The sequence below is a fragment of the Thalassophryne amazonica genome, chromosome 14, assembly GCF_902500255.1.
Source record: "Thalassophryne amazonica chromosome 14, fThaAma1.1, whole genome shotgun sequence".
NCBI lineage: Eukaryota > Metazoa > Chordata > Actinopteri > Batrachoidiformes > Batrachoididae > Thalassophryne > Thalassophryne amazonica.
In genome coordinates, this window is record NC_047116.1 from 25,644,501 (window position 1) to 25,661,055 (window position 16,555).

Consider the following 16,555-nt stretch of genomic DNA (forward strand, 5'->3'; position numbering starts at 1 on the left):
AAATAATAATAATAATAATAATATGCATTTCCAGAGTTTGTTGTATCCATGTTGTGTGTACTGCAGATACTATGAATCTGACCTCACATCACCAAAAAAACAGGTTATTGAAAATTTTAACTTTATTAAAAAAAATAGGGAGAAACAGCTCTGTGAGTAAATAAATAAGTAAATCGATAAATCAAAGAATCTACATTCAGATCTCATTCAGGATCTGTTTTTTATTGTAATGGGGGCCACTTTGTTTTGATACTTATAAAATAATTGTGACATGTTACATTGGAGGCCATGTGTGTCTATACCTAACTAAACTAAAAGATACGTCTTGAGATGCACTGGGACACATCTTCAGTGATGTTCCGAAGCTCATCGAACGTTTCGGGTTTTCAACATCATACGCCCTCCCTCCGGTGACCCAGCAAGGGTTGATCAGACCCTGGCTTGCGTCCCAGTAGCATTTGCCCACAGATCGCTCCTCCTGATCCAAAGCCATCTGGAGGCTCTCTCTGCTGCCTCCATGGTGGACTTGATGGCTTTCCTTTTTGCAGCCCCCATGATGAGTACACCTTGCATAGTGAGCGGCCAGCAAAACCTCTGCACCCCACTTCAATGGGCTCGCAGCGTGTTTTCCAGCTTCTTCTTTGGCACTGCTCAACCAGCTCCTGGTACTGTGATCATTTTCGCTCATTTGCCTCCACTATGCGATCCTCCCAGGAAACTGTCAGCTCAATCAATAGCACCTGCCTTGAGGAAACTGACGAGAGCACGATATCTGGCCTCAAAGCAGTTGTTGCGATATGGTCTGGGAATTTGAGCTGTTTGTCCAAATCCACTCGTAGATCCCAGTCCACTGCTGAGGTGAGAAGGCCGGCTGCAGGTTTGGGGTGTGACTGCGGCTACTCTCCAGCCCTGATGAAAGTGATGCCCCTTTTGCCCAGTTGTTGCTTGGTGCTGTTGTTTTTATCCACTGCTTCAGAGAGATTCTCTGCAACAGACTTCAGCACCTGGTCGTGCCGCCACCGGTACCGGCCCTCTCCCAAGGCTATCGAGCAGCTGCTCAGAATGTGTTCCAGAGAGCCTCTCCTGGAGCACAGTGCACAAGCCAGAGAATCACCTATGCCTCAGAGGTGGAGATTGGATGGGCTGGGCAGGACATCATCAAAGGCTTGAACGATGAAGCTGATGCGCTGGGGTTCTGCCCGCCAGATCTCCGGCCAGGAAACCTTCCTCTCCAGCACACCCTCCCACCTTGTACATGCTCCTTGCTGTTGCATGCCCACCATCCTACTGGCCCGTTCCTCCTCGACTCCTGAGCACACCTCCTTCAGGACTAGCTGACATTTGTCCTTACCTTGTACCTTTTCATAGAGTGGCTGAGGCAATGTTCCTAGCCCTGCACATCCCCTAGTCACCATTCCCACCAGAGCCCTGTGCCTCAGCCAAGACTCTGCTACCTCCAAACTCTCTTGATCCCTCCACTTCCTGCCCGTTTGTACCACGATGCCCACTGATACCACTCTTGAGTCCTTGGAGTCCCAGTAGAGCAAAGCCTTTCTTGTGTGAGAAACCCTGAACTTCTCGTTGAGGCTGCTGAACAGCAGCTGGAGTTTGTTCGTCTTCCCAGCACTGCAAAGGCTACATCCATCTATGGAGGTAGGCACTTATCTTCCTCTCCAGAGTCTCTACTGTTGACAGGGGCACCTCATACACTAGCAGAGGCCAGAGTACCCGGGGTAAGATGCCATGCTGGTAAATCCACATCTTAAACCTACCGGGTAAGCCAGACTTGTCCACTGCGGATAGCCACGACTCAAGCTCTTTGGTGGTGGCTTGGATTGCTACCGTATCCCTGAGACTACAGTTAAAAACCTTGCCCAGGCTCTTGACTGGTTTCTCTGTGATAGATGGGATAGCTGTGCCGTCCACGACACAGCAAAACTTGTCTGCCACCTTCCCCTTCTTCAGCACCACGGCCCTGGATTTAGCTGGTTTAAAGCTCATTCTTGCCCAAGAGATGAGCTTTTCCAGGCCCTGGAGTAACCATCTCCCACCGGGCACAGATGTGGTGACAGTGAGATCGTCCATGAAGCCTCTGATGGGGAGCTGCCGAATGCCAGACTTGGAAAGAGGACCTCTGCACTCCTTCTCAGCTACCTTGACAACCATGTTCATGGCCAGGGCAAAAAGGCTAACTGAGATGTGGCACCCAGTTTATGATGCCCTTTTCAAGCCAGTGCCAGTCTGTTGTTACACTCCCAGAAGTAACTCTGCACCTGAAATTCCCATAATAGTTCAGGATGAGGTCCTTGATCTTCCTGGGTACATGATGTCGATCCAAGGTAGTCTTCACGAGCTTGTGGGGTATGGAGCCATAGGCATTGGCCAGGTCAAGCCAAAGCACTACAAGGTCTTCCTTACCCTCCCATGCCTCCCTACTCAGCTGGGTGACAACCCCGGTGTGTTCAAGGCATCTTGACACCCCTGGGATCCCACCTTTCTGGACCGAACTGTCAATGTAATTATTCTTAAGGAGGAAGTCTGTCAACCTTCTGGAAAGGATGCTGAAGAAAATCTTCCCTTCTGCACTAAGGAGCGAGATTGTTCTAAACAGCTCTAACTTGGTGGAATTCTCCTCCTTGGGTATCCAGACACCCTCCGCCTAGCTCCACTGGTCCGCAACAACTCCTCTGTGCCAAATCACACGCAGGATCTTCCAAAGGATTCCAAGAAGCTCCGGGCAGCGTTTGTACACCTTGTAGGGTACTCCACTGGTCCTATATATATACGAGGGCTGTCAATAAAGTATAGGTCCTTTTTATTTTTTTCAAAAACTATATGGATTTCATTCATATGTTTTTACGTCAGACATGCTTGAACCCTTGTGCGCATGCATGAGTTTTTCCACGCCTGTCGGTGACGTCATTCGCCTGTGAGCACTCCTTGTGGGAGGAGTCGTCCAGCCCCTTGTCGGAATTCCTTTGTCTGAGAAGTTGCTGAGAGACTGGCGCTTTGTTTGATCAAAATTTTTTCTAAACCTGTGAGACACATCGAAGTGGACACGGTTCGAAAAATTAAGCTGGTTTTCGGTGAAAATTTTAACGGCTGATGAGAGATTTTGAGGTGATACTGTCGCTTTAAGGACTTCCCACGGAGCGAGACGTTGTGCAGCACTCCCAGGCGCCGTCGTCAGCCTGTTTCAAGCTGAAAACCTCCACATTTCAGGCTCTATTGATCCAGGACGTCGTGAGAGAACAGAGAAGTTTCAGAAGAAGTCGGTTTCAGCATTTTATCCGGATATTCCACTGTTAAAGGAGATTTTTTTAATGAAAGACGTGCGGTGCGGCGGCACAGGAAAAACACCTCCGTGTTGATAACCATTTGTAAAATCCAGGCGGCTTTTGATGGCTTTCAGTGGAGTGAGTATATGAGAAATTGTTCAATCCGTCCGCACGTCTTTCATTAAAAAAATCTCCTTTAACAGTGGAATATCCGGATAAAATGCTGAAACCGACTTCTTCTGAAACTTCTCTGTTCTCTCACGACATCCTGGATCAATAGAGCCTGAAATGTGGAGGTTTTCAGCTTGAAACAGGCTGACGACGGCGCCTGGGAGCGCTGCGCGACGTCTCGCACCGTGGGAAGTCCTTAAAGCGACAGTATCACCTCAAAATCTCTCATCAGCTGTTAAAATTTTCACCGAAAACCAGCTTAATTTTTCGAACCGTGTCCACTTCGATGTGTCTCACAGGTTTAGAAAAAATTTTGATCAAACAAAGCGCCAGTCTCTCAGCAACTTCTCAGACAAAGGAATTCCGACGAGGGGTGGGACCACTCCTTCCACAAGGCATGCTCACAGGCGAATGACGTCACCAACAGGCGTGGAAAAACTCACGCATGCGCACGAGGGTTCAAGCATGTCTGACGTAAAAACATATGAATGAAATCCATATAGTTTTTGAAAAAAATAAAAAGGACCTATACTTTATTGACAGACCTCGTATATATTGGTTACTCCTATTTTTTGCTCGGGGTTGTTACAGCAGTTCCTGAATAAATCTGCGTATTGATTTGGCACGTTTCATGCTGGACGCAGTTTCTGACAAAAATATTTATTTTGTCCGGCCAACAGTCCAAAAGCATGTTGTGTCTATTACAAAATTATTTCCTATTGTTATCATTGAAAAAAGTTAAATGTCTACACTTTTTAAATTTCTATAAATAAGTAAAATTGTGTCACCACTTTTTTAATTTTTTTTTTTTTTTTTTACAAAAATTGTTGTTTTGCAACTTATAGGGAAACCTGTTTGTATTAAATCAGATGTTTGTTATTATTTATTTACTTATTTATTTTAGTTATTGACAAATGACAAATTTGACTTTCTGTTGGAAAAAAGATAAAAGTAATCAAACACTTTTAAATCAATATGAAACAGAATCTTTGTACTTTCGCAACCAAAAGGGTTTTTTTTTTTTTCTTTACTTGAATTATTATGCAGTCATTCATTATCAAATCATAGTGACTAATCAGCTGTCTCTGGAAATAGGAGAGTGGTGAATTTTAAATCATTCTGTGGTCTGCATAAAACCTGTTGGACTAATTTCTAAATCAAACACTGCAGTAAATGCAGTGTTAATCAAATACTGTGATGAATAAAGAGTGATATTCCCAGTTTAATTTTGCCACTTTCGGCGTCTTGACAGTCGATCCAAAGCGGCAGTTCCCTCACGTGTTAAACGAGGTGAAAATATGTGAACTTTAAGTTGAACATTGCACGTCTGTCTCCTGCATTGAGTGCAGTCCCGACCCTCTGGGTAATATCAGAGCTGCTCGAGTACTTTGGCATCAGTGTGACAGGATTAACACATCAAAAGCAGTGTCAGGGCCTACAGCAGCGTCACACCCTCAGTACAGCACCTTTCATGTTCTGCTCAGGTTCACCACAATTTCACGTAAGCCAACAGCAAGTCAGACGGAAAAAGATAATGGGGCCAACCTGCCGCTATCAGGCTTCCCCTCAGCTTCACTGAAATATGTCAAATTCTGTGTGTTTGATGAAAGATTGGGCTTCAACGGGCTCCGGTCTTGAAACGATATCTGTGCGTGTCACATGGCCTCGATGCAAAAAAGAGAATTTAAGTCTGACATTCAAGATGAAATTATTGCTACAAGCCTGCACGCTCTTACTTGTCATGATGCAAATGTGATAGTCAACATACGCGGAAATTACCGTAAAATCGAACCATTTCCTCACAAGCAGACGTGGGGTAGGACTCTGGGAGTTCTGATTTTCAAATTGGTCTACAAATCGAGGCTGAAGCAAGCTATTATTTCCATTATGCATGAATCTGTTCATTTGTTATCAAACTACTCCAAGACAAAGTTTTGTTTTTCTAACCCATAATCCGGTCAGTCAGGTTATACCAGCTGTAAGAAGTTTAAACCAATTTTACTTGAATTTAGAGATGAAGACGAGTTTATACCTGGTAAAAATTAATTTTGTAAAACACGTTCTACAAAGCAATACAAATCAATCCTTTTTGGTGTAGACCTGCTTAAAATTCATGAAATTCATGTTGTTTTTAATTTACGCAAGTCAAAATTAGGGATAGACTGATAATCGGTTGGGACGATAATCTGCATCGGCCGATCGGTCCTTAGTGACTTTCTGGTCAGGCTGGGATTCGAACCGAGGATCCTCTGGTCTCAAGCCTAAAGTTTAACAACTAGACCATCACCTCCCCTTGTGATGTCTAACAAGTTGAATTAGGTCCCCCCTGCCCCCACTTGTGCATGTGTTATTTCAGTGTGTCAACAGCGATTCTTTGATTATCGCCTCATTTCTGCTTATAACAGCCTCATTTCTGATTAAAACTGACTGTCATCTGATGGTCAATAATCACATTATTTCCTTTTATCTCTTTGGGTGGAAAGAGTCAGACTCAGAGAGTCAGACTCAGAGAGTTAGGCTCAGACTTGCTGCTGATCGCTCCCCCGTCTTTTATGACGAAATACTGCTGAATTTATATGGAAATGATTGTTGTACAAATGCTTCAGATATCTGTCAGAAACAAGATGATAATCGGTGAATTGCTGCTGATGCTCTGAAATAACACATGAAGGTGCAGTGAAGGCAGGGGGACAGATTTTTAGGGGAGCCGTCTGGTCAGTGACACTGGTACCCATTTGCAGCTGAGTGAACTGGGATATCACAAATGAAGTGGCTTGCCCATGGAAATCTTCCTTCAGCTTGAATCACCCTCTTTAAACTACTCAGCCCTCCTGACTGGTTGATATTCTAAAGTCCTAGAAAAATCGTTGCAATTTGAAACAACTGTTTTCTGAGATCTTAGCCAAAGAGCTGAAAAATTTACAGTTCCATATCCATAAAATTGGCAAAGTGACACCTGTTTAAACTTTAATTTGACATCAACGTGAGCATCAAACCAAATACGAAGGAAATTCCGAGAGCAGCTGTTGAGATCTAATTCCAGATTGATGAATATGTACAAGCAGTTCTGATACTCTCCATGTGACCTCCTTTACCACTGGAGGATATTGAACCAGAAAAACATCACATAGTCACATTTGAAGAGCAGGAAAATTTAAAAAGTTGACTTTTTTCCTTGAATTTTTTTTTTTTTTTTTTTTTAGTTATTTGTCTTCTCTTATTTGAGCAGTTCAAGATCAAACTCTGGTGTAAATGTACTATGTTTACTTATGGCCTCACATACCAATGTGAGGATCTGCAGTGTTGACCTGCACATCAGGAGTAAATTGGGATCCAGGGTCTTGTGGTCCAGGGACAATATAGGAAGCAACAAAGCCCCAAACTCCAGAGTTAACAAACTGCTCTACTGCCAGAACCCCAGTTGGCTCAAATACAATATTGACACTTGTCATTTTTCTGATAGAGTACATGGCTAAATGTTCCACATCTGTTCTTACTGTAAGAGCAAGTTTCACCTTTTTTTTTTCTTCAACGCTGCTCTATAAATGTGTGTCAAGCTAATATTGAACTTTGCAACAGTGTGCGCCTCGGTTTTTGTCAAAGCAGACTTTTCTGTCCCTTTCTCGTTTTTAGGTGGTTGACATCAAGGAGAAACTGAAGCAATTCAAGAAGTTTTGGTCCAGCCTGCCTGAGGCAGTTTGTATTGAGGACAGAGTGATCGCTGGAAGCAGCTACGATGAACAGTGCTGGAACGGACACGCCAAGGGCAGGTGAGAGCACCGCGGGCTCAGGCGAATGCAGGACGCTCCAGATTGGGGTTGGAAATCCGGTTTGAGGTGGGTTAAGATGAGAGGTGGGTTGAGCCATATAGAAAACAATCTGGCTTAAATCTGGTTTGCGCCATTCACATTTAGAAAAAAAAAAAAAAACGTATCCGGCCCAAATCCGGCTCAAGATGGATTGTCAACCCCAATCTGAATGGGGCCAAAAACCTCTCGACTATGTTCGAGTGCCCATGGCATCCTCTCCACCTGGTGTGTTCTCTTCCACTTGTCACACACTCCCGCACTCAAACATCCAGATCCACACACATAGACCAACACTCTTACGTATGTCAAATCCACACATACGCATATCCAGGAAATCCTTACAGAGTTCTTTGGGGAAACTACAAGGAATTCGGTGTAGTGGGATTGAGTTTGGAAGCAGGTTGAATCCAGTTCGAACCAGATTGCTAAACCCATTCTGAAGGGGGGCTACAAAGTCTTTTCGGATGGCTTTGTTTTTTTTTTTTTTACTTTTGATACTCTGTGTGCTTCTTACCCTGTATGCTGCAATACAATGTTGCTGGATCCTCAATTTCCCTGAGGCAGTCTTCCCAAGGGATTAATAAAGTTCTATCTAATCTAATCTAATTTAATCAATGGCAATCAGTTTGATTTTAGAATTAAGAATCAGATGGGTTTTTTTTTTTTTTCACCGACTCAAACTCTGCCAATCCAGCACTTGGCATAGCTTTGTTCTAATTTGTCAAATAAACAGAAGTTGTTTGTTTAATTTTTGAAGTGTCTGTCACATTCGCGAGACAGCTCAGTTGGATAAGGAGTTTAATTATCAATATGTAGACCCAGGTTTGATTCCTGGGTCACGCTACTTGTCTGTCTTTGAACAAGAGAAACTGCATTGTTCCAGTCCACCGAGCTACAAATGGGTATCAGCCCTGGACTGGAGTCCCATCCACAGGGATTCGCAGACATCTGGACACTGCACGCTACGGAATCCGAGGATAAGCCCCAACGGGCATCAGGTCCTGCATATAGTAGGACTTTGTAAAAAAAAAAAAAACGACGTGTTTGACAATTGAGGAGCTGTATTAATGAAAATGATATGTTGACATCAACTGCTGTTTTTTGCCATCCACAGTCTGTCATCCCTGGTTTGAGTTTTTTTTGTTTTGTTTTGTTTTGTTCTTTTTTCGTACAACTTGTAAAGAACTGAATGTGACCAGACACCCGATGGAAGAACCTCATTTCTGACTCTTGTATCTGGAATCTCATTCTCTCTGTCATCACCCAAAACACATGATCATAGTTGAGGACGGGAGTGATAGGAGACTCGTCTTCCAGATCAGCTGTCACCACAATGGTCCAGTCCAGCGTCCAGAAGATCTCAGATACACCACTGATCCATCTATTGACCTCAGACAGATGATAGATCTAAATATTTCATTATTGATTTTTTTACTGTATTTATTTTTTTGTTTCTAATGTATCATCTCGGTGTATAACGGGTATTTTGGGTTAGAAATTTTAAATGCCTGCTTTTAAGATGCCTTTTGACATACAGCATGTTAGCTTGCAGAAAAGTGCACCATTAAAATCTGCTTTGAACATCACTTTATTCTGATATAATTCCAAGCAAAAATGCCTGCAATTTGCAATAATGAGCTCAACCAAAACTCCTGTCTGATGTTTAATATTCATATGATTCCTGATAAAAGCATTTAAAAAAAACCTTAAATGGCTATTAAACTGTGTTTAATAGCCTTGTCTGCTGGTGGAGGCACATCTGTGTCCCAGCTGCTGCTTTTCATAGTAATTGCAGTGCATCAAATATTGGATTTTTTTTTTTTTTTTTTAAGGTGGTGAGATTCCAGAAGCGTACATTACCCCAAGTGACCGGGACTTATGAAGAATGAACGCTGTTGTGAAAGGGCCTCACATGATGACCTGGTGCTTGTTTGGCCCACAGGATTGCAGTCAGCTGACATGTTTTCTCAGGAGTAAAGTCACATACGTTTGTCAGAACGTGATTCGGTCAAACGCGTCCTTTGGCAGCTTCTTCCATCCAAAGAGTTATTCTAAAGCACTGTGTGTGTGTGTGTGTGTGTGTGTGTGTGTGTGTGTGTGTGTGTGTGTGTGTGTGTGTGTGTGTGTGTGTGTGTGTGTGTGTGTGTGTGTGTGTGTGTGTGTGTGTGTGTGTGTGTGTGTGTGAAACCTTTTTTTATTAGGCCCGAGACCTTTGGAGAATTATGTTACTTAAGTCCAAAATCCTCACTCAGATTTTGGGGGCGTCCGAGTGGTTTTGGGGAGGGTGAGGATAATTCATCCAGCTGTTTGTGAAAACAAATCATTACCAAAATAATTAGAATTTAGCAGCAACAGAAGACCAAATTTTGACATTATTATGTTACCTCGCTTATTTTACTTTTGCAGAAATGTTTGAAAACCACATTTCAGAATTTATGTAGTCTGAATTTCACTTGGCGGCATGGTGGATTAGCGGTTTGCACTGTTGCCTCGCAGTTACAAGGTCCCAGGTTCACTTCCTGCCTGGTCTTTTCCATGTGGAGTTTGCATGTTTCTGTGGATTCCCTCTGAAGGCTCCAGCTTCCTCCAACTTCCAAAGACATGCAGGTTAGGTGGACTGGAGACACTAAACTGACCACTGGTGTGAGTGAGAGGGTGAATGTGTTTGTGTGTCTGGTCTGTATGTGTCAGCCCTTCGACATACTGGTGGTCTGTCCAAGATGTACCAAGCCTCACACCAAATAACCACTGGGATAGGCTTCAGACACCCTCCCCCCAAACTGGAATAAGCAGGTATACAAAATCAACTAGAGCACCGCTCTCATAGAGCGCAAACTGCCACCAACGCTAGTTTCCAATTCCACAAATTTTTACCTTGGAAAAAAGTTTCAAGGTCAAAGTCCTGTTAGAAGTGGCTTTTCATAAACTAAAATATGATGCAAAATATAGATCAAAAGGGTTTTTCAATGTTAAAATCAAATATCCGCTAAATCCGCAATACGGGTCAGATCCAGATCAAACTTAGACTATTCATTGAGAGTGCTAGTTTGCACCTCATTGTAACAAATGAGAGTGACTGAGGCACTTTTAATTGAGATATAATGCAAAATGTACACCAAATGGGCTTTTCAATGTTAAATTCAAATATCCACAAAATCCATAATCCGGATTAGATCTGGATCAAACTTTGTCAGATGATAGTGAGTGCCAGTCTGCACCTCACGTTCAGATATGAGAGTGATTGGGGCACGTTTGATTAAGATATAATGTAAAATATACATTAAAAGGGGGTTTTCAATGTTAAATTTAAATGGCCACAAAATCTGTAATCCAGATCAGGTCCGGATCAACCTTTGTCAATTGATAAAGGATACCATCCTACATAATGCTGTCAAGTATCAAAGAAATTCCATTTGTTTTGTCAGTTTTGAATTTTTGAAAATTTGTTCAATGTTAAAGGATAGGGATTTTTTTTCAATATTTTTCCTGACTTCGGCTTTTGATCTATGACCTTGAAAATTTAATCAGTTCTTGCCTGTCAGGATATGAATCCTCTGTAAAAAAAAAAAAAAAAAAATCATAACGATATATGAAAAATTGGGGGTTACAGGCTGTTCACAAAGAACATAACCTCCTCCTAACTTTGTTGGTGGAGGTAATAAATACGTTGCAATTATTTATGTCAAGCAAATTAAACATAGTTTTGAATATTATTGAGGTGAATTCTGTATTAATTTGACAACCCTAAAATAAAAATATCTTGGAAATAAGATTCTTGTAATTGAATTTGAAACCTTGAAATTGACTTTGGGGACTTTCACAAAGTGTAAATTGAACAACATGAACTCAGAAAGGTGCAAACATTTCGGTGAAATAAGATGTTTTTTAACAAAAAGTCTTCAGTAATGATAATAAAATTTTACTCTGCTGCTGATGTATTTTAAATAATTGTGGCATTGGTTTGCCTTTATAGATATTAAAGAAGTACTTCAAAAATTGTCCTGATTGTGTGAAATGATGTTCAGGGATCACTTAAAAACCTGACGTGAAAGTTTTGTACATGTGAAAAATTCTCAAACTCTGTGTGTCATACAGATTACAAATGTTTATTTGTCAAAGACAAAAGTCATATGACCATGTGTAATTTAAGTGTCACAGATAATGTAGGAAATTTGAGACTCGCGTTTCACTCATAGATTTTGTCTTTGTCATTGCAGGGTTATATAATATTTTTATTTTCTGTCTTTTATATGAAAGGTACTTTCCTGAAGTCCTAAAGGACGGACTGACCAACCAGGTCAATAATCCTGAGGTGTTTGTGGACATCACACGCCCTGACACCTTCATCCGTCAGCAGATTATGGCTCTGAGGGTGATGACCAACAAGCTGAAAAATGCCTACAATGGCAACGATATCTACTTTCAAGACTCAAGTAAGCTCCATCCTGAAACACACACACTAATACAGCATCAACCAGTGTGTCATGAACCTTCAGGGCAGGATTGATTCTAAGATGATTGGTAAGATCATCAGAAAATTTGGAAATGTGTTGAAGTCAGGTCTCTGATCATATTACAAAGAAATGGTGATTGTTCTGCGTATTTCACCTTCATTTATATACAGCTAGGTCCATATATATTTGGAACTTCAGATTTTTACACAGGGACAAAATACCCGTTGGGTATTGTGAAGGCTTTTCATCCAAACATCCATCCGTCCACCCATCTGTTCATCTGTGTGTCTATCCATCCACCCATCTTTCCGTCCGTGTGTCCATCCGTCCATCCATCTGTCTGTGCTCAGTATAAGTCCAGTTCTGTTACTGCCCGACTCTTCAAATTCACAGGGAACATTCTTGGGACACAGACCTTGGACAAGTTCAAAGATGGCTAACCTTGACCTATTTTAAGAGGTTTAAAAAGTCGCATTCTGTAATAATCTGTTCCATTTAGTTTTTGAGTGATTTTAAGGTTCTGTTACTAACCTATAACATTATTCATGGACTGGCACCTCCCTACCTAGCTGACCTAATTAAACCTTACGTACTGGCCCGTACAACAACTGCAAATTATAAAGAACACAATGCTCATACAGCTGAGGGTATTTTAGCATTGTATTATATATATTTTTTTTCTTATTTTAGTGTTGAAAGCAAATGAGGAATATCAGCTTAAAATGAGGGTAATTGCTTCCCAGTCAGGCAACCAGTGAAGGAATTATAGCGCTTTCTTTTTGTTGCTCTCTGTTTTATGAGGAACCAAAAGTAATGGGACAGTGGGTCAGTGCTGAGCTAGATTATGTTTCCAAATTAAAGTATATCTGTTAGAGTTCAGTTAAATCACACAGTACAGCCTAGAGCAGTGTCACCATGCATCTCACATACTGGTGAGGGGAGCCACAAAGACACCTATGAGAACTCTGGGTCAGTTACAACCTTCCACTGAGGTTGACTGGAGAAGCTCTTGCTTTGTGACTTATAGCTTTATGACAGTGTGTTACAAAGAAAGGCATTAAAATAAAAATGTGAAATTTAGGCCATTTTCCAGTGTGCCTTTGAGCAAATTTGAACCTAGACAGATTGCTGCAACAGAAACAAAGCAAGAGCCACAAAGAAAGACTTTGATGTGATCTGTTTTTTTCTCCACCTGATAAACTCCATATAATAGATCTTATTTTATTGTTAATATTGATGTGGAAGTAAAAGTTATATCTACCAACAGTCATTTGTTCTCCAATGTGGTGTTTCCTTCATGTGCATTACTGTGTTGTGCTGCAGGCGACGAGGGCAGCGGCTCAGGCAGCGGCAGCGGCTGCACAGACGTTTGCCCCACAGAAGCGGATGTCAGCGGTACTGAAGCCCCAGTGTTGGAAGCTGACCGGAGCGGACCCGTGGGCTACTCTGCCCGACTGTGTTTGCACTCTGCCGCCCTGCCTGCCGCACTGGCCCTCTCAGCCCTGTCACTCCACCGACTATGGAGATAATGCTGGAGCAACCGGTTACACATAGACAGCAGGTTTTTCTTTTTTTTTTTTCTTTTCTTTTTGCTCTTTTTATATTCAGACAGATTGGCACTACAGTGAGGCAGACGTTTTTCTGGCTGCCAGCCTCAAGGCTCGAGGAGTCTCCTCTAAAAAAGAGCAGTCATGCATCATGATTTCCCTCTCTCCCAAAGATTGTGCAGTGCCATCCTTAGACTTGATGTTTTGTGGCATCACTTCACCGAGTAACACTGATGCCGATCCAACAAACTCTGCTCCAGAGGTTGAAAAAAGAAAGAAAAAAAAAGTATTTCGTGCACACGTGGCCGATAATGTGTGCGGGGGGGGAGACATGCACTTTGATTGTTATTTTTTTTATGCAAAAGTAGTGTGTTGAGCCGTGTTGAGAATGTCACGATTTGATGCATTTAAAAGGAAACATAATATGTTTAGGAATTGCTGAATATTATTTTTTGAAACAAGAATAAAATATTCACTAGAATGACACTCGCAGTTCACACCTTCTCCGTGGCCTGAAATGCCCATTTTCCAATGTTAAAAAAGAAAACTTAAAATTTCCTTGCTCCACCCCTTTTTGCAGAACTATCCCTTAAAATGAGATGAGTTCTGTCCAAGGTTAGCTCCAAACCTTTCAACAAGTGTTATGAGAAAGGGTTCATTAGTAACATAATTGGTTTGCACATTTCATATCGCTATCCTTTCATTTGGAAATGTGTTTTGTGACATTACAAATTCCAGGCCACACTCAACATTTCAGAAGACCTTTTTTTTTTTTTACAATGATTTTTCATAACTTGCTGTAATAGATGAGTCTGTTTCACCTTTATATTAACTGCACGCCAAATACAATACTGTGCAACTGAATATCTAGTGTTTATAAATAAATATCAGTATGTAAAAAAATGTTATTATGAAGTGATTATCAGCCACTTTCTTTGTGTTTTTGGGTACTGCGTAGTAACCTACAAAGAAATCAAAAAATTTCTGTTACAAAAAGGACTTGTATCATTTCATATATAATTTTATAATTACTCAAACAGCTCATTTTACATACAAAAATGTTTTGGCTCCATTTCTCATTAGTTTTTCCCCACTCCACCCCAAAATTTTATGAAATTTGTCCCGTCAAACATCCAACAACAAAATTTACGAAATTACTGTCATTTTCATTTACACAATAATCAAAATGTTTTTGTTTTAAACAACATATGGTTGATATTTATAAATATTTTACATTTGTCTATTTGCCGATATATCCTTAAAATACTATTTTTTTTTTAAGTCTTCTGTACTACTGTCATTTTGACTACAGATTTTGCTGGACTAAGAACATAAACAGGCACAACATTTACATGGATCTGCTCTGAAACATGTCAGTAATCACCTCCAGCTTAAGCATCAGTACTCACGCTTAATTCAGTACAGTTGTTCTAATACAGTTGGATTTAACTGGTAGTCAACATGAGGTGACTAAAACTATGTTGTTTTTGTTTTTTGTCATATGAACAAATTTGTCTGACCTGCTAACTCAGGATCAACATCTTTTTTTTTTTGTTTCTTTTTTATTATTTTTATTTAACTGCACATGCATACATTTCTGTATACTCGTTCGCCTTGCAAGAACTTATTTACTTGCAAAATATTATAACGTAATGCTTTAATGATTCACAGACCGGGCGTCATTATTGCACAGCCTGGGCAGACGTTTTGGGTTAATTAATGGTTAAAAAGGTGCCACCTGTCTGCACTCGTGCTGTTATGTGATGGTTGTTCTTGTGCAAAATCTCTCTCCCATCATCTCAGATCATTGGTAAGAAAAGTTGGCCTGAGCAGCCACCAGGCGGGACCCTCAGCTGTGATTTTGTTTCAAAAGATGGCATGGTATAATTCAAATTTATAAGAGCTTCTGATTTTTTTTTTCCTCATGTGTGGTGGTCATATTTTGAAGGGGTTTCCTGCTCACTGCTTTCAGTAGCGATGATGACCTCATTCTGTATGCTATACAATATGTAAATGAACATTGCACTAAAAACAATACAAACATTCGTTACTGAGCCGCTGCTGTCCTGTGTAACTCGTGTACTTGTAAAAAGCAGTGACAGTATTCTACTGGTGCATTAATTTGCCAGAAAAATAGGCACACCTGTTTGCTGTAATACAACACATCAGTACTGGCATAAATAGTTTATGGAATTAACAGTTATACATTTATCGGCACTGTGTGTTGTTTGGAGAAAAGTGCCGATTGTGCTTAATTGTCATTTGTGACGCTACGTTATAACATCGTGACCTACTATAACTATACTTTTGCTCTTTGACATACAATACTGTGCAAAAGTCACAACTTTGTATATAAATGTGCTTATTGGCATGTTTTTCTCTATTAGAATGTCAATAAATGTCCAAATTTGTTTTGCAGTTGACTCAACAAATTAATGTTGTAGACATTTTATCCATGAAAGCAACAGACATTCTCAGATTAAATAAAAAGTTTTTTTTTTAAGGAAATGATTTGAATAGATGCCATCAACTGCTCAAATGGCATCATAATATATATTTTATAATGACATGAAGCACTTAATTTATGAATGACGTAAATCATTTTTATACTACTTGCTACAAATATTGAGAGTCAGACTGCTCTGTTGTCCATTAAATTCACATAAAATGGAAATTTGACTTAACAAATTATTACATGAGGCATACAATGTAACCCCCCCCCCCCCCCAAAAAAAAAAAATTAATTAATTAAATTCAGAATGCATCACTTAACAAAGAGGAATTTAAAATTCACCCAAACCCCCCACTCTTCTTTGGCTACATTGTAACGCTTGCTTTTCCTTCACCGGCAAACCCCCCCCATCAAGGTGAAATTTACTGTGGCCGCCTATGATTAGTTGACAACATTATTATCTATGTGATGTTTTATTATAACCAAAAACGATGCAGCTATACAAATAAAGGGTGGTCACAGGGGATTTATTTTGTTGTCTTTAATGCTTACCACTTTTTAGCATAAATAATTTAATATTTAAGGGCTTTTCGTTGATTTTGCAGCATCTATGATTCTTCTTTTTTTAATCGTTTCTTTTTTTTTTTTCACAGTCCTGTATGTAAATGATATAGCTGAAATATTAGGAATATGTCAAAAACAATCATCAAAGTAAATCCACACATGCACAGCTGAGGTTGAAGCACGAGGTAGACGTTCACAGCAAAGTATCATTTATTCCAGGACAGGTGACTTACACTTTTATTACATGATGAAACTGTGCCTAATTTTCTGGTTACCAGAT

General features: G+C 40.6%; 1 protein-coding gene across 2 annotated transcripts in view; it reads left to right on the forward strand.

Annotated features, from left to right (window-relative positions):
- LOC117524397 (glypican-6-like) overlaps nt 1–15,690 on the forward strand; it is a 303,252-nt gene extending 287,562 nt beyond the window's left edge. For both annotated transcript variants that reach the window (XM_034186164.1, XM_034186166.1), the window contains 3 exons: nt 7,083–7,219; nt 11,516–11,691; nt 13,036–15,690. In XM_034186164.1, the coding sequence (XP_034042055.1) occupies nt 7,083–7,219; nt 11,516–11,691; nt 13,036–13,241 (519 nt within the window). In that variant the 3' untranslated portion in view covers nt 13,242–15,690. The remainder of the gene's footprint in view (nt 1–7,082; nt 7,220–11,515; nt 11,692–13,035) is intronic.
- Nucleotides 15,691–16,555: the final 865 nt, after the last annotated feature.